At 53.4% G+C, this 17,875-nt stretch overlaps 1 protein-coding gene across 4 annotated transcripts; it reads right to left on the reverse strand.

Moving 5' to 3' along the window:
* Positions 1–1,045: 1,045 nt before the first annotated feature.
* Positions 1,046–17,028, reverse strand: MOB3C (MOB kinase activator 3C). 4 transcript variants are annotated; one of them, XM_082765807.1, is made up of 4 exons: positions 16,447–16,663; positions 10,988–11,472; positions 5,498–5,700; positions 1,046–2,627 (listed from the first exon to the last, which is right to left on the reverse strand). In XM_082765807.1, the coding sequence occupies exons 2-4, from the start codon at positions 11,406–11,408 to the stop codon at positions 2,598–2,600; spliced, it is 654 nt and encodes a 217-aa protein (XP_082621933.1). In that variant the 5' UTR covers positions 11,409–11,472; positions 16,447–16,663; the 3' UTR covers positions 1,046–2,597. The 4 variants fall into 4 exon arrangements, with proteins under 4 accessions (XP_082621933.1, XP_082621931.1, XP_082621930.1 ...); XM_082765805.1 differs by lacking the exon at positions 1,046–2,627 and adding an exon at positions 16,971–17,028 and having other exon boundaries at positions 5,173–5,700; positions 16,447–16,505; XM_082765804.1 differs by lacking the exon at positions 1,046–2,627 and having other exon boundaries at positions 5,173–5,700.
* Positions 17,029–17,875: the final 847 nt, after the last annotated feature.

Raw genomic sequence — 17,875 nt, forward strand, 5'->3', positions numbered from 1 at the left:
ACCAGGCTGTGCTAACAAAGCCATCAGCTGCCAGAAGGGAAAAACTGCACGCATTCAAGAGAGAGACTCTTGCCTCTAGCTGTGGAACTCTCTGCTGGAATCAGCATCTCTCCCTCCTCCAAGAAAGCAATCCAAGAACGGATCTCGTGTCATTAACCCTCCCTACCCCTTTCAATCCCCAGTGGCTTCATGGTTACCTCCCAGTGTGGACAGATTTTTAACCCTTTGAAACAACAGCTTCTCCTCAGCTCCTTTTTCTCTCTTCCCAAGTCCTCTCTTACAGACTACAAGCTTTCACCAAAAGAGGAAAAGTACCTCAGACCAGATCACATCATGATTGTTATGACCATTCACCCTAGGACCTTCCAGCTCCTTGCTGGAGATGCCACTGGGTCCAGCAACCCCCTACCACCACCCCATTTCCCAACCCCACTGGAGTGGTGGCCAATTCTTCCCTTCTTATGGCTCAGGAACCGCATACCTGTGGAAGACGCAGTGAGCCAAACTCACTGCTGTGCATCACTGGAAAAATACCTTCAGGTGGTATGCTGATAAAAAAAAAACTGCAAGGGTACGATGCAGACCAGGAACATGAGCCTTCACCAGCCACTTTCTGAGATGCAGGCTGTGGGAAAACACCAAGAGCTGAAATTTTCTGCACGATCAGTGAAAAACAGTGGCCAGATCCACTACAGAGATGTTCAAATACTTAAGAACTTTCCTCAGTCCTTTCTCCACAGACCCCTCATGGCATTTACAGCACGCACTAAGGCTCTGCTGCTGGTGGCTGAGCCCCAAACCACTATTCAGCAGCCAGTTACAGAGTTTTCTCCATCATGCACAACTTTTTGCAAAGCTGCCAGTTGCTGAGGTCTCGATGTGGCTCTGAGCTTCATCAGTGCTGCAAGTCCTGGGGGAAATCCACTCTTCGAGTTATCCTGGGTGCTGTTTCATGATGTCATATCTCAGAGGAATTAGGGAAGAGTGAAGCACACGAGGCTTGTTCATGTTTCTTTAATTAGTAACAGAACAAAAACGTTTGGACTTTCAATTATTATTTTACAGTGAAAATATTGCAATGATTTATCGGGTCGTTTCGTGTCCATTTTGCTTCATTTTATTTCCATGTAAAAATATACATCTGGTACACAAGATTAAAAAAAATAGATTTTCACAACAAAATAAGTGCTCTGAGCACTAAAAATGCATTTGTGCACTTTAGTGTTGGCTTAAATATTTACATTTTCTAGCCACATCCCCTTCCTCCCCCCCAAATGGGCAAATGTTATAAATATCAGCTGGGTCTGGTGTACAAAACTTTCCCAGAAAAAGGCCAGGAAAGACACACATAAAAACGCCGTGGCTCAGACAATTTAACTCCCTCAAAATTGTAAAAAAAAAAAATAATAATAAAATAAAATTAAAATTAAAAAAAAAAGACTTCAACTCTTGTCAAAAATGTCACAGGGAATGGGACACTAGTTAACAGGCACTGCAAGCAGAAGGGGAAGAAGTTTTGGGATGTGATGCCTTTCAGGGGAATAGGGGCACAGACCAGGTAGCAATGGTATGCCTTCTTTTTTGGGCTAGAGAAACTCTGATCAGAAAGGCTTAAGGGGAACCGATCTTGCATTTTTGGACAATCAGGGTAGACGAGATGTCTCTTAAAGTCCTTCCCCACCTGTTTTTCTATGCTATAATGTTGGACGATGGAAAGAAATCAATTTCTCTAGCCTGCACCTGCTGCTCTGAGCCAAGACAACATGTCAGGAAACACTGTTTGTTTTCTGGCAAGCTTATTTCCCTCTCTTTGTATCACAGTTTCTGAGTTTAGAAAATACTTGTATGGACTGTGCTGATCACAATGGAAAGTTGCCAATTCACTTCCTTTTGTCCCAGGGCCACCTTGCTATTAGTCATGAAGTCCCTGCTGCCAAGCGTGAAAAGTTCCTGGGGAAAAAAAAAAAAAAGGAAAAAAAAAAGGAAAAAAAAATAAAAAAGGTCCCTTTGGTAAAGCATGGATTAGGTCAGAAGGAGAGACATTCACAGCTCATGATTAAAAACAGGACATTGGCAGCTAACCTCGTGAAGTCAGCTGGGATCAAACCTCAGCAGCTTTGCAGAGCTGACCTCAGATGTTACGACAAACCCCCCGCATCTGGGCAAGGCCACAGGCATGACTCAGCCAAGGTCATACCTGCTTGCAGGGCAGGTATCGCTAACAAAGCGTTTGAAGATAATGTAGCTGAGGACAAAACAAGAGGCAAGTTAGCTGAGGAAATGTTATCACACATGGGATTGGTTTTTAGAGACCAGAGTGTGTATCAGTCAACCCAGCTTGCCCCGTTCGCCAGAAGTCAGTGGCTTTCTAAGACAGTAGCCACATGACAGACTGGGATCTGTTAAAATTTTTAAAATATGTATGCTCAGAGATGTTTAGCAAGCTTGGGATTCAGCTCTGGCCTGAAGAGGCTCTTCCGCAGCGTTCATAGTTCAGTTGAGACTCCCAGAGCAGGTCCTTGGGAGGGGTCCCCCAGCACTCTTGTCCCGTCAGGTGCCGAGTCAGGTGCTGGCTGAGTGCGCCTGCCGACATCACCTCAGTGGCAAATCCGTTCTGTCATTTCCTTCTGCATTGGAAGAAAGGGAAAAGAAAAGACAGAACCAGTAAGTGCAGAGACAGCTGACACCGTAGTGCCACGCGGGGCAGCTTGGCAGGTAGCCTGCTGCTGGCTCGAAGGGAGCAGGCAGTGCTGCTCCCAGAGCCTCAGGACGCAGAGCTCTCGCTCCAGGAGGTGCCAGCAGCTCACCGAAGGACCTGTGGCCTTGGCAAGGGATCCCACACTGCCGTGCAAATGAACTCTAACAGCAGAGGGACACGGGAAGCCTTCAGTGCTGGTTGCTTCATGTCCCTCTCAGGGGGTCTAGTGCTTTGTGGGACCCCTAAGGCACAGAAGCAGGGCTCCCCGGTTTCATCAGCTCCTCTGTCAGCCGCTCGGGCCCAAGCGTCCATAGCCAGAGTCCCCTCCTCTCACTGTCACCGCTCTTGTCGCTTGCCAAATGCTTCACCTTCAAATCTTAGGCCTGAGCCATCGGCGCTGGACACAGGGAGGGACAAGATGACAAGAGCAAGCTCTGGTTAGGCTCATAAATGGGGATTTTAGCCAGGATGGAATCATACAGTGCTGGCTGCATTGGGAAGGTGCCCACCTTTCAGCTGGTGGAAGGCCATAGTTATTCTCACCTTAAGGAGCTTGACTAACTCCATTGAGTAGGAGTGGCAAAGAGAGGGCTTCTCTGCAGCCATGGAAGTCCCCTGCGCCCTGCCTTGGTACGAGAGCAGCTGGGGCTCTGCCAGTGCTGCTGCCCAGTGCCACGACCTGCTGCCTCTTCCCCCAAGTGCACAGCTCCCCTCAGCCCCCATTTCTGCACTTGGCCTTTGCTAAGAGTGAATCACTGCCTGTCGCTAGTTCTGCCTTTGCAAAAGATTTCTCTTATCTCGTTTTTGGCTCCCGCAATTCGCTGCTATGAAATCACTTCCTAAAGAAGTTTGACAAAAGTTTGATTGAGACAGCAAAGGGAAATTCAGGCAGAGGCAGTCTTTCAAACCAAGAACCCCTTCATCCCATAATCCCTGTATTTTTTTCAAGCTACTTGGGCCTAACTGGACATTCTCTGGCTGATGAGATGCTGATTTTTCTTTCCTCACCATCCTAAATCTCCAAACTGGGGCTTCCCCAGAAGAAAACCCACATCTGGGCAGCTCCAGCCATAGTACAGCACTCAGACCTGCTGTCCTGCTCTCTCCAAGTGCCCATGTGCTTGGTGGCCCTCCACAGCCACGCACAGGGAACAGGACTCTCCTCTCCCATGGGATTAGTGCAGGCTAACTGGCCAGCTAAGTGCAAGGTGAGGTCAGTCCTCCGGGCTCATGAGGCAGTCAGGAGGGACTCAGCCTCTCGAGGATGGTTCATCTCATCCCAAATGAGAGATGATCAGCTTTCTGCAACCTTTGAGGACTTGCAAAAACAAGATCCTACACTCTTAACTTATAATGAAGGCAGATGCAACGCGCTGTCTGTCCTCACCTGTGTGTCAAACCAGCTGAAGAGTTCTTCAAGACTGAAAAACACCCAGGGGCAGGGCAACAGCCATGGTACAGCCCGGTGAGGAGAGGAGCAAAGCAAGCCACTGACTGCCTGATATTGTGTCTTGGGGGGAAGGAATCGTTACAGAAGCCTGATTTTGTCCCCTTTGGTCTCCTGGTGTTTTCTGGCTGTCCAAGTGCAGCAGTAAGTGCAGCTTTCCCTGTGTGCAGCAGAGAGAAATGTCCTAACCCACTCAGAGTTTGGGACCAATGCCCAGTTTCAGCCTCCCTGGGGTAACAGGGTGATCAGAATGGCTTTCAATCCTCAAAAGTTGCCCATAAGCTGCAGGAACTTGTCTCCCTGTCCCAAACACAGCGCTACATCCAGGGCACAGCCACCCTCTGGCTGCAGGTCACTCGCTCACACCTACAGCCAGGCATCGCCCGGGGAAAGGAGGTGCCTGAGCCTCCCGCAGGGCTTGGATACCAGCAGTGCAAACCAGGCAATGGGCACACCAAGAAACAAGACAGACCAGAGAGAAACACACCTCATTTCCTTGTACTTTAACCCTGGTTGCATCACGCTGGAAAATCTATTCATCTTCAATTCATCCAGACCCATAAATGATCCCGTGCTGCATGAGTCAGTGGCATTGAAAGGCTATTTAGCGATGTCAGCCTCTGCTTTGGCTATTAGTGCTAATTATTTACGTTAGCCAGCGTCAGCCAAAGCAGATGACACCATCATGGACTGTGTTTCGATGCTAACGAGGTTTGTCATGAGGGGTGCTGGGGAGGAAGAAGGACATGGGATGCAGTGACAGTGGGCTCCCTATTAATTCTTCTCCCCATCACAACACATCATCTCTAGGTCAGACCACACATGACTTTGCCTGTGACACCTTTGCTTGTGTTACAAAAACATGCACATTTTCTGGTTTATGTGCCGGGCCTGTCTTGCTCTTCCTCTGGTGCCCAGCCCTGCTTTTACCAAGGTCTCTGCCTGGCTAATTGCTTCCCAGGGGAGGCTGCAGCAGATCCTGGAGCTCCAGCAAGGCCTCTCTCATTTGGCCTGGATAGCTGCTGTCTGGAGCTGTGTGCCCTGCTGGGGCTCGCCTTCCTCCAGCCTCCTTGTAATTCGCATTTGGAGCTGAAGCCAGGACCTTAGACCATAATAGGAACACTCAAGCCTGGAGAGGAGACCTGGGCTCAGATCTGACCCTAGAAAGCCACAAGCACACAAGTGCCTGGCAACACTTGGTGTGCAAATTTTGTTAGAGCTTCCAAGATTTCAGAGGGACACCCTGTTGTGGTGCAGAGACAAAAACCGTGGGTGTGCTTCTGGGTGGCTGAAAGAGCCCACAGAGGGTGACTGCAGGGGGCAGAGCCCGGCCCCACCTGGGGCATCCTTACCAAAGGCTCCAGCTCCCGATGGTCGACCAGGCTGAACTCCCTGATGAAGTAGTAAAAGTGTTTGTAGCAGGTGTTGACGTGAGCCTCGGCACCCATGTTGATGATGCTGTCAAAGTGATGGATGTAGACGTGGACGAAGACACGGAAGAGGCGGGTGAGGATCTTAGTGCAAACCTGCTGGAACTGCTTGGGGAAGGGGACACCTGCAAAGCAGAAGCACGTTGGAAACCGTTTGACCATTTCTGGAAAAAAATGAAAATAAAACCCCACCACCACCAGGAAAACAAAACAAAACAACAGCCAGAGTGTAAATGTTGCTGCCGTGCTTAACAGGGAGCCATGGGTGAAAGACTCCCTTGGCCAATGTCAAGGTGACAGCTCCAGCGGGGCACTGTGCCATCCAGCTTTCTCCCTTGCCCAATTTCCTCATCTCCCAACCAGCAATTTTCTGCAATTCTGGCAATCTGGGGAGTTTCCCTTTGAGAGAAAATTTCTCATCCAGTGTAGGAGGCCACATCTTTCCCTGTCTGGATCCCTCTGTCCTGCCCTTTCCACAAAAACCTGAGCAGACCCAGTGCAGCAAAAATGTCTTTACCCAAGTCTACGACAGAACAAAACCTGTCTCAGCAGGACGGAAACCTTCCCTGCTCCTCAGAACCAAAACCAAGGGTTGTGCTACCTTTCTTCCTCCACACGCCCTCAAACATCACTTCTGATGCATCCACAGAAACAGGTGGGGTTCCAGATTTCCTCCTGAGCAGTGTTTCAAACAATTGTGTCACTAAATCAGGAACAGAGATTGCCTGGCTTGGCAATCCTTGCGTAGTCATGCCATTGTGCCTGTATGATGCTCCCTACTGAAATGTCCTCCCAGGTTGTTCAGGAACTGGGCCCACCACACTTTACTCTATGCTTTTAGCCTTGTCCTGCACAAGGACACAATTTCTTATTCTGCATTTCCACCCTTGCCTAAACACACTACTATCACAGTGAAAATCTCAGAGGTATAACAGGGTCCGTGTCAGCAAGCAAATCTCTAAAGGAAGCCTGGCTTTTGAAACCCCTGCAAATATTTTTTTTGGAACGTGGAAAACGAAACAATTATGATTTGTTTTCCTAACGGTTCTTCCTCTCCCCTGAGCAATTCAATGCAAATCTGCAACAAGAAAATTAAATCCTCCCTTCCCGCAGCTGTACCTACCTCCTCCCCGAGCTTCTTACTAATACAGCACTTAACCTCTTAAAAATCTTCCCAAATAATCTCCGCTCAACTGTGGCCAGCTCACGCATGATGCTGCGGAAAGCATCAGCAAATCTCTCGGCTAAAAAAAAAAAAAAAACACAATAAAAATGGTAATTTGAGTCTTCCTCATCAGCCCCGCTAGGCAATTAACTTGTTTTTTTCCCACTGGCTCCTGGCAGTTTTGTTTGCCAGCAGCAGTGCCGTGCCCCTCTTCTCGTGGGGATCTGCTTCTGCCCTCACCCCGTGACCGCGGAGCTCTCCCTGCCTGCTGTGTGCTGAGGCAGGGAGCATGGAGCAGACCTCTGGGCTTCCCTGCCGTCAGGAAGGGCATTGTGCTTTAGCAAAGGCTTCACTGGAGCTTTTTGCACTGAGTGAGAATTTGCTAAGCAAATAAAAGCCCTAATCACCCGGATAGGGGCAGGGACAAGCCATTAGGGTGGCCCCTACGGAGCACCTTTGAGGAACAAGTCAAGAAATATTTCTTTTAATAAAGAAAAATCCATCAGAGCGAGTCATTTCGGATGAACGCAGGTTCCCAGAAGCCAGCTGGGAAACACAGGCTGTTCTGAACAGAACGGGCTCAGACTGCCAGGGCTGATGGCATCTGGTCCTGATACTGCTGTTGGAGGATCCACCTCCAGAGCTGCCGGGTGGCTTTCCTCTGCCTTTGTCCTGAGGTTAGCCAGGAACTCTCTTGTCCTAGCTGCCAGCAACATCTTCGTGCACAGGCTGGAGAGCTGGAGGGGCAGACACATCCAGCTCCAACCTGGGTTCTCCAAAAGCATCTCTTGCATCAGGGAACAGAGATTTAGCACAAAGCTTGTGGCTGACAGCCACTGTGGGAGCTGCTGAGCTATCACACTCCGAATGATGCCTGCAGAGAGAGCATCGGGCTGCCAAGAGCTCGAGGTACCCTTCTGGGCTACCCCACCACTGTGGCTTCCCATGAACCCAGCAGCACCATCAGCTCCTGGGCCCTGAAGCTGGGCTGCTCTTCCTTGTGTCCATCACAAGGTGTCAGTGTCAGGCTGTCCTCTCCGGGCACCGCCAGGCTGCCGTGCTGGCTGGCTGTCACCCATGGACTTCAGCGGGTCACCTCGTCGTGACACCGCCACCTGCTACGGTCCTTTGGGCCCAGGGATTTTGAGGGTCTGCTTCTGGCTCCTTCTCCCCGCATCTCTCCGCTTGCAGAAATGGCCCTAGCAGGAGCCGAGCGGGGAAACGGAGAGCATCAGACGTGCTGGAAGGCAGGGCAAGGGCTGTAAACGCAGCAGCAGGTACGATTTCATCGCTGCCAGCAGCGTGACTCACCGCCCTGACACGAATCAGCAGCTTCAGTTATTCCTGGATGTTTTCCTTGAAACCCCACGATGTGATTTAATGCTCCGAGGAGTCTGTTTTCCACCCTCTGCGCCGATTGCTTCAAAACATAAGGAAGCCGTGTGGGACCGCGAGGAAAAGGAAATGAGGATGAGAGGCAACGAAGCGCCTGCGCTTACAGGAAGGGAAGGCGGACGGGTCTTGGACCCTTCCTGCCATCTCTCCCTTCCTCAGCCCTTGTGCACCAGCCAATTCCATTTTTTCATGATGAATCAGTAATGTGAAACTATTTTGCTTCTTGGCAGTCGTATTTTTTCCTCTCCAAGAGCAGTAATTCAGTGAACGACGTGATGAATTATCGTCGTTAATATTATTGCTAAAAATCCATTTTGGCCGCTGGATGGTTCGGTGATTCATCTTTTCCTAAAAATACGTCTTTAAAGCTCCTTTGAAACTAACAGCACGGTGGCAGCTGCAAGCTGCTGTGGCATTAATTCGGGAAGAAAGAAGGGAGAAAATAAAAGGCAAATTGTGTAAAAAATAGCTAGCTGAGAAAAATGCAACAATTAGCCGAATTCTGAACATTTTTCTCCTGTTGTTACGGGGAGAAAGGACGGGATAATTATGCATCAAGTTTTCTCTGCTTTTTGTCATTGTTTTGGGAATACGCTTGCATGGCAGGGTTGGGCTTGGGAGAGCTTTCCAAGAACAGCCCCAGAGCCTCCTGCAAGTGATGCTCCTGGCAGCCACGGGCAGAGCTGGCAGAGAGCGCGGGTGCTGCTGCCGCTGCTTTTGGTCCAAACCTCACGTCCACGCTGCTTTAAAAACGGAGACGTCTCGGCACACGGGGCAGTGTGGGCATGGGACAGGTGGCCCTGCAAACCCTAAAAGTTTGGGTTTTCACCATGGGCAGGTTCTCGGTGAACATGAAATGTGATTTCCCCAGCTATCAGCAGGCACCATGGGGCAGGGCGATGACCAGAAGGAGCCGATATTTTCCCAGTGGTAACTCGCTCATGAAGAAATCTACTGACATAGCTTTACCAGCTGGTAAAAGTAAGCCTGTAGAATCACTTATTCTAATCCCTGCATGGGAACAATGCTTATTCTGCATTTAATTTTTTTTTTTTTTTTTTTCAGGCCAGCTATGTTGGTTGGGAGAACGGAAACAGAGCGCTAAGCGCATGTTAACTGATCCGGGTGGGCTGGGAGAGCTGGAGGTGATTTATGGCAGCCAGGCTCACCCCAGCCAGGAAACTGTCTCATCGTGGCAGACAGGTTTCCTTCCAGAGGGAGGATTTACACAGCAAAGCCTTTCAGTGGGACTGAGTCCTGGGGTAGACTTCCCTGTGGACAGGGAAGATGCAGCATCTCCTCCACCCTCACCATCTCCTTTAATTTCCAGGTGAGCCTCCAAGCCCAGGACGAAGGAGCCCCCCAGTCAGAGGAGCCTCTCCCCTAACTGCAAGCAGAGCCCGTGCAGCCGGGTCAGACCGGGCTCCCCATCCCACAAGGCTGAAATTAAGATTTTGGCAAGCCAAGCCTCCATGTGCTGCCTCTCTCCTGCTTGCACAGAGCTGTCACCCCTCCAAGCCTCATAGCCCAGAGGGGCAGAGGCTTTCCCCAAAAAAGCAGCAGCACGTGCCTAGATGCTCCAGCACAGCCAAACGGGGCTGTGAGAATTAGTGGCAGCCAGAAATCCCACACAGACCATTTTCTTCGATGTTTCCAAGGCTTTTTCAGCATATTAATAAAAATCCTAAGAACAACTGCAGTGGTTTCATCCAGCTCTGTCGGCTGTGCTGCTTGGGGAAACAGACTTGCAAAGCCCTGCATTTCGCCCTAAGATCCCTAAAGCTTCCTTTCCATTCAAGTGGCTTTGGATTTTTTTCTGGAAAGCAACCTCTCCCGGGCAGCAACTGAGACTCTGGCAGCCAGGTCTGGTGCAAATGACCCAGGGAAAGAAGAGATCCCGTGGGACAGAGCAGAACAGAAAAGTTCAGTGGGAAGGGACCTACAAAGACCATCGCATCCAACTGCCTGACCACTTCAGAGCTAACCAAAAGCTGAAGCATGTTATTAAAGACATTATCCAAGTGCCTCTTGAACACTGGCAGGGCGAAAGCTTATTTATAGATCTTTTCTGCTCCATGAAGATGGTAGGAAACAACCAGAGCAGCCCCTCAGCAAATGGAAGAGGTGGTAGATGTCTTTCACCAGCACCCAGCAGCCAGCACACCAGCTCCAGCCCCTGCACATCTCCCCAAATGAGAAAGCAGCTCAGCAGCAGAGCCAATATCAGCTGCCAAACACAGCAGGTCAGCAGCAGAGGGGTTATTTCACATGCTGCTTTTGCCTTTGGCAGCCGCTGCAAGCTCTTAAGGCCAAACTTTTTGCAAGGTTGCATCATATGCAGGGGGTGAGCAGCTGGAAAGGCTGGATCCCCAGTCAGGCCTCTGCTCTGGAGATGCCTTAGCTAAACAGCACGATGAGATGTATCGTCAGGGCTGGGATGAATTAGCAGGAGTGGAAAGGAGCTGAGAAGTGATGCAGCAAGGCAGGACAAAGGCCAGACTTTGGGAGCGTGAACCTGCTTAGAAAAGCAGAAAGAACTGGAGCTGGTCCATCAAGACAGAACGGACAAGATGGTGAGGGGGTGGGCTGACCACCTGCAAGCAGCATTGCAGCTCAGCTCCTCGAGGATGGGTGAGCAGACAGCCTACCAGCCCTCATTTCTCAGAATCACAGCATAGATAGAAAAAACGAAAGCACCGAATAAAAGAATATTTTTTCCTGCAAACAGAACGAGGAACCCCAATCTCTTGGGATTGCTAAATTCAGCACCACCCGGAGGTTTGCAGTGATGGCTTGGGAACCCGCACTGGTTACAAGCAGAGCCCTGCTGTGAGGAACCACGGCCCACTCACCTATCCTGGTGGGGAAGATGTCCTCGTTGTTGATGAGCATCTCGATCCAGTCCATCAGCATGCACATGTACTGCGGGGCCGACAGCTTGGTCGGCTTCTTGTACTTGCTATCGTCCTGCCAGCGGTACTCGTACTTGAGCCCGCCCGACATGATGGGGCAGCTCCTCTCGGTGCAGTACTCCGACATGGTGCCATAGATGAGGTTGATGCGGTTGAAGAAGTCCACCACGTGCACGGCGATCCAGTCGTTGATGCTCTCGCCGGGAGGCAGCTGCACCACCGTCCTCAGGTCCAGCCCGGATTTGAGGGAGGCCTGGGCTTTCTTGTAGAGCTCGAAGCGCTGGGTGCCGGGCTCGAACTTCTTGCGGGGCCGAAACGTTTTGTCTTTGTTGAAGACTTGCTTGAGACACAGTGCCATCATGGGCTGGGCTGGCCAGGGTGAGGGCAGTGGTGTCAAAGCCACGGATCTTCAGGGATGGAGGTTTCTGGGAGGAGAAGGACATGGATTTTGGTTATGCACAGAGCTGTGTGCATGCGCCTCGCAGGGACGAACTAGTGTCGGGATGCTGCTGGCCCCACAACGGCAGCAGTGAGGAGCCAGCCAGCCTCTTATCTCCGGGCCTTTATCTGTAAATATTGCCATCAAACAAAAAATGTGATATCAGTGGTGTTCACCAACCCCAGCAGCCCCAACCTGGCGTCTTTTATCCCCTCCTGGCAAAGGAGACGTGCCTCTTTCCCAGGGATTTCGCAGCTCCCAAAAATAGCTGCGGGCCAGCCCTGTGGACAACGCTGCGACCGCAGCTGGCTGCTGGTTCACACAGCCCCAGCGCCCGGCTCAACGGGAAGAGGGGGGATTTTTGTTGTTGTTCAGCCCCGTGTGTTTGTTCGGAAGAACAAAACCCGCATCCGAAGAAGGGAAACAAACAGCAGCCGAGCGCGCCGGTGCCAGGATGTGGCCGTGCCGGCGCACAATGCACACGGGAGCTGGGGCTCCCACAGCTCCCCACGCTTCTCCAGCCTCGCAGCACCCCGGGGACAGGGGACGAGGTCTGGAAGTCACCACTCTGAGCTCATCCCTTCCTGCCGGCCTGGGGTGGCCAGCACGGAGCAGGTCTGCAGCGTTTCCCTTTTTTCCTTCCTGAAGCTCCGCTGGAAATCCCGCCTGCTCCGGAGTGTCCTGGACAGGCTGAGAAGCACTCGTGGGTCTGCCTGGAGTTCCCTGTGTGCCTCGTCAGGGTTGTTAACAGGAGGCCCCAGCGTGCCAAATGTTTTGCTGGGGCTTGGGGAGGAAAAAAATCCCCAGACAGCCTCCCCCAGAGAGGAGGAGGTGGAGAAAGAGTTAAAAATATCAATCTGTTCACGGAAAGGGGAAGTGACTTACCCAGAGTCACGAGCAGGAGGGAATGGTGGCCAAGCAAGGCTTGGGTGCACATTCAGCGTTAAAAAGACATCTTTTAGCCAAAAGCTTGCTGTGTAAACTCAATGTTTTGTAAACTCAGTCCCGAGCCACAGTCAAATCCTATTTAACCCAGCAGAGATCAGCCATCTGTCTGGCAAGGGAAGCCCTGTGCTCCCCCAGAGCCCACCCCAGGGGCATCACTGGGTGCAGGATCTGCCCTGAGGGGGTTTCTACACCGCAGCCACACGGCTGCGAGGGGAAAGCCCTGCTGTGGGTGCCTCCAGAGGCTGGTGGGGACGAGCCGCAGCCTTTCCCACACATGCAGCAATGCTTTGTCACCATCACAGAGTTTGTGGCACGCTGGCACCACGCCCTGCCATACCCTGCTGTACCCAGCCCCAAAACTTGTGTTTTTAGGTGATTTTTGCCCCATGCCATAATGCAATGGCTTAATACTACGGTGTCTGCAGGTGATTTTCCCCCACACAGGCCCCATGCACAATTAAAAAAAAAAAAAAAAAAAAAAAACAGGGCAAGAACCCTGCTCAGCACCTGCAGGAGGTTTTCCTGCATCTTTTGGAGACGGGCAGCAATGAGGGAGCACCATGCGCCGCTGCCCAAGCGCTGGGAGCAGCCCCCTCCCGAGCTCGCAGGCAGCCGGGCACAGCTGGGTAACGCGGGCGGGTTTGCTCTCGGGGTCCCTGCCAGCATCGCTACTGAATTACCGAGTCACTCAAAGGCCTCGTGAATCCTTACCGGAATCAGGGAGAAAACTTCTTCTCCAGAAATCCGATTTAACACAAAGCCAACAGCACATCCTGGGATTTACGACTGAAAGGAGCGGGGAGAGGCACCGGGCCAAGAGCCGGCTTCTTTCCCAACCTCGCTCCAAGGCTTCCCCTGCTCGGCGGGCAGGAAAAGACGCGAGAGGCACAGGGAAGGAGCAGCGGGGAGGCCAGGGCCGGGGCTTTAAACACCCAGTGCAGCCCTTCAATGGGGACACTGGGCAAAAAAGCAGCCTGTTGGAAGCGGCCCCGGCCTCGGGCTGCTTGCAGGACCAGCTTTTCCCACTCCCTGCCTTCAACCTAGAGCAGCGGAGCGTGAGGCAGTGCTAACGGGATGCCCGTTTGGGGAGATCCTAAAGCCGTGCCCCAGCAGGCTGAGGCAGCAACGTGACGGTGCACGTCCCGCTGCCGTCGGTGCCCAGGGGGCCTGGCGTGGTGCCGGGCAGCCCCCAGTTCCCACGTGCGAAATCAAAGCTTGCCCCCGGGCTCTCCAGGCACGGCTGCCCTGCGATTCCCACAGCAGGGTGGTGCCGGCACCCCGCATGTCCCGTCCTGAATCACCTGCAAATCCTCCAGAGCGAGATGTTCGGGGTTTCGGTGGTGGTCCCATGCCCCCCATATCCTCACCGCTGCGTGCTCACATCCTCGATGCCTGCCCCATCCACCTGCCTGAAATGGCCTCGTTTTTTGCAGGTGTTGGTTTAACACCCAGTGAAACCCTTCCGCTGCTCCAAAGGCTGCTGGTTTCAGCCGTGCCCCTGATTTTACCAGATCAGGAGAGAAACTTGTAGGGTTTAGTGAAAGCCAAGTCGGTGCAGGGTGAAGCTGCAGGGGTGCGGTGGGGCTGCAGCAGGCTGGGACGTGCAAAATCCTGGTTTCCTAGAGGGCTGGCAGGGCCAGGGGAGAAAGGAAATGAACTGGATGGGGGGAAACAAGTTCAGGGTCAGGATCAGCCCTTAGTTTTGGATTTGAGGAGGATACTTTTCCTTTTTTTTTTCCTTTAAATCACTTGAAAACCACAGAAGAGCGCTGCCAGACAAAGGCTTTGTTTTAAATTAAGAACAACACCGAACGGGCTGTTTAGAAACTGGCAAAACAAAAGGGGGAAAAAAAGGCAAAACAGAAGGGAGGGGAGCTTCCTCTGCCCACCGCAAACAATCCCGTGCTCCCAGCAAGGCCACCAGTGCATGCCGGCATCTCTGACCCCAAACCAGCTTGAATCCCAAAACCAGCAGGGGCTGACAGACGAGGACTGGGCTCTGGTGGAGACAGTGCCGCGCTCCCTGCCTCAGTTTCCCTACTTTCAAAACTCATCTCCCTCCTCTCCCTTTATATTTAGGGCTGTAAAGTCAATGACTTGGCTTCGGGGAGGGGGAAAGCTCTTTGCGAGTGCCCCCGGGACGTAGCAGTGCTTATTTCTGACCGGGGTCGGGAATAACAAGGGGGAGGAAGGCGCCGGCAGCGGCACCTCCAGCTGGCAGCGGGCCTGGTGCCTGCGCCAGCCCTGGACGCAGCCCCAGACGCTGACACACGCACACAGGCATCCGAAACCGCCCGGCAGCAGCCTCCGCGAGGCCCTGAGCCCACCGAGCCCCACGTAGCGGGGCTCCCGTGAAACCTGCCGGCTCCACGTGTCCCCCCTCTGCTTCCCCTGGTGGATTTTGGCCTTAGGCCGCTCCGTCTGGGCAAAAATTCCCCTCCTGCTACTGTCCTGCATGGCGGGGCCGGTGCTAGCCCAGACACCAGCCTGAGCCCCCAGATGGCCTCCAGACGGCCGGCCTGACCAGCTGCCTGCTGGCAAAGGGGCTCGGATGTGTTTTTTGCTGCTCATGGCTGTGTTATGGTCTGCATCCCGACCCCACAGCTCCCCACGAGCACCAGAGAAGCTCTGTTGCAAAGCTCAACCTGTCCTGGAGCACCTGCAGCTGGGGTTTCTTTGTGGGGAGCTTGAGGTGCACCAGAAAGGCCCTGAAGGCTGAGCTGCCTCCCCCGAGCATCCCTGTCAGCAGCTCAGACCCCATCCCATCAGGGGCTGTGGGCAGGCAGTGCTCCCCAAGGAGGTTTTGCAGCTCTCCCCATGGCCACGTCTGGTTTTAAAGGAGGGGCAGTGCCGGAGGAAGGTGCTGGGGGCACGGCCTCGGGCCTCTGGCCCCGCTCCCTCTCCCCGGGCTTCCTGCTGGAGCGAAGCCCCAGCTGGGCCGTCCGTGAGAAATGGGGTTATTGGCTGCCGATCCCAAATATAACCCAAACGCTGGAAAATTCCAGGAGACGAGCCAAGACAAGATGCCGGGAAGGGGATCGAGGGCCAGCACGCCAGACAGCAGGGCTGTGGAGAGCCAGGGGCTGGAGGCAGGGTCCCACCAGCCCCAAACGCCAGGCACAGCTCCTGGTGCTGCCGAGCCCTGTGAGAGGCACGAGCATCATTTAGGGCAGTCCCCAGCAACTATTTTTGAAGGGACCAGCTCCCAAAGGCAGCGGGGCTCTGCTCTCTGTGCCGGTACTTCCCTCAGCTCTGCTGACACTCGGAAATCCCCACTTGGTGAAAACCAACGTGGTTTCCAGGAACAGAACCACTCACATCTCTGCTCACCCCCAGACCAGCCTCGCTGTCCCCTCTGAGTCCCCCACCCCAGAAAACCAAGCCCCATCTCTCTGTGCTGCAGGTGGCACATCCAGCTCACTTTGGGGTGATGCTGTTTGGGGGTACCTCACTCCTGGGGCTGGGATTTTGCTGCAGCCACCAGTGACTTGCTCGGAGCCCTGCAGACAGTCTCCCTGTGGCACCCAGGGAGATCAGTCCCATGGGGTGATCCCCCCACCATCACAGCCACAATCCCAAACGCCAGGAACTCCGGCGGGACACATGCCAGCGGCTGGAAGCACATCCTCACCGCTCGCCCTCCCCAGCTCCCCCTGCCCTCCCTTGGACACGGACAAAGCCACTTCCAGGACCGTCCCCACCGGGCTGTGGGGTGTCCACCCGCACCATGGACTCCCCCCATGCCCCACACACCCCCAGGCTCCCCAGCCCAGCACCATCCCACACCCCAGGCACAGGACCCCTCGGTTTTCACACACACAGCCCAGCTGAGACACCGGCAGCGTGGAGAAGAGTCTCCGCAGGCTCCCGTGTCCCAGCCGGGTAGGGGGGGCTCGTTTCTCCCCAGGGTTTGCCCTCCCTGCCTTGGAAACACCCCAGGAGCATCCTTGGGGGTGTGGGGGACACAGCACCGGGACGTTGGTGCTGCTCCTCTCCCCAGCCCAGCACTCACCTCATCCCCGGCACGCCCAGCCGCCAGCACACGATCCCGCTGCGCTTGCTGCTCTCTTACTAGGGAAAATAAAAAAAAATAAATAAATAAAAAATAAAAAATAATTAAATAACCTGATTCAAAACAAAAGCCCAGCGCCCGCCGGGATGCCCCACGGCAGGAGGAGCGGCCGCACGCCGACGTTGGCCGGGCTCTCGTCGCAGAAAGCGGGGCCGAGGGTTTTTGTGCCGCCGCTGATGTCACATCCTGACCCTGCCGAGCCGCAGCTGTCCCCGGGCCCCGCGGCCCCCCCGGCTCCACCAGCAGCTCCCACTCATGCACACACAGCCACACGCATGTCTGTGCAAATGCAGGCGCATCCCTCCCCGCTTTGCACCCCAAAAATCCGCCAAAGGGGGAAAGCGCCGGGACGAGCTGGGCGCCTCCCAAGGAAAAAAAAAAAAAAAAAAAAAAAAAAAAAGAGAGAGAAGAAAGAAGCAGCAGAACAAAAGGCAAGAAAGCCTTCGGCTTCAGACAGGACTTACTTTTGTTAGTCTGAGAGGTGGGGAGAGTTATGAAGTGTGTTGAGATGTTTCAGTGCCGCTCGAGCCAGCGCGGTGGGCACGGCAGGAGTGGCGTGGGACGGTTTGGCACAGCCAGGGCTGCGGGAGGAGCACTGCTGGCTTCAGCTCCGGCTGCCTGAACAGGGATATAAAACACCTAGCACAGGTCCAGCGTGAAGCCGGCAGGTGTTTGAGGGGGACAGGAGGCAGCTGAGCGGTGCTGGTGTCCCAGCTCCCTGTCCCCGATCCCCTCCTCCTCCCCGGGGAGCAGCGCTGGGTCCCCGCTGAGATGCAGGTGCTTCCAAGTTGTATTTTCAATTACATTTTCAATGTACTACAGCAATTGGTTTGTTTGTTTGCTTTTTTTTATTTTTTATTTTACTTTTTTTTTTTTTTTGGGGGGGGGAGTGGCACTAATAGGGTTTCTCCCCGCTCTGGGATGCTCCTGCTGATGCTGCTGCCATAAGATGGGAGGATCCTGGTGCTGTGAATGTTTGCATGAAGGGAGAGGGTGTAGGATGGGGGCTTTGCCTGTTGCTCCTGAGGATTTAGCTTTTTTTTTTTTTTTTTTTTTTTTTTTCCCCCATTCAGAGGCTTCACAGCTGTGGGTGATGCCAGGGTTTGCCCTGGAGCCACGAGGTTCAGAGACAATCCTTAAAAATAAAGCCACCTACCCGGTGATGACAAATGTCCCCGATCAGCCAGCAGGGATGTGGCTGAAGGGCACATTGTGGCCAGGTGATGGGGTGGGGACACACCAAGGACATGCAGGACTCACCTGTGCTTGGGATCTGGCCCCAGGCAGGACCACGGAGCTGGCACCCATCGCAATGTGAGGCAGCTGAGGTGTTGCAGCTGCAGCACGTTTCTGCAGAAAAGATAAAATC

The sequence above is a fragment of the Aythya marila genome (assembly GCF_965140915.1).
Source record: "Aythya marila genome assembly, chromosome: 8".
In the NCBI taxonomy this organism is placed as follows: Eukaryota; Metazoa; Chordata; class Aves; order Anseriformes; family Anatidae; genus Aythya; species Aythya marila.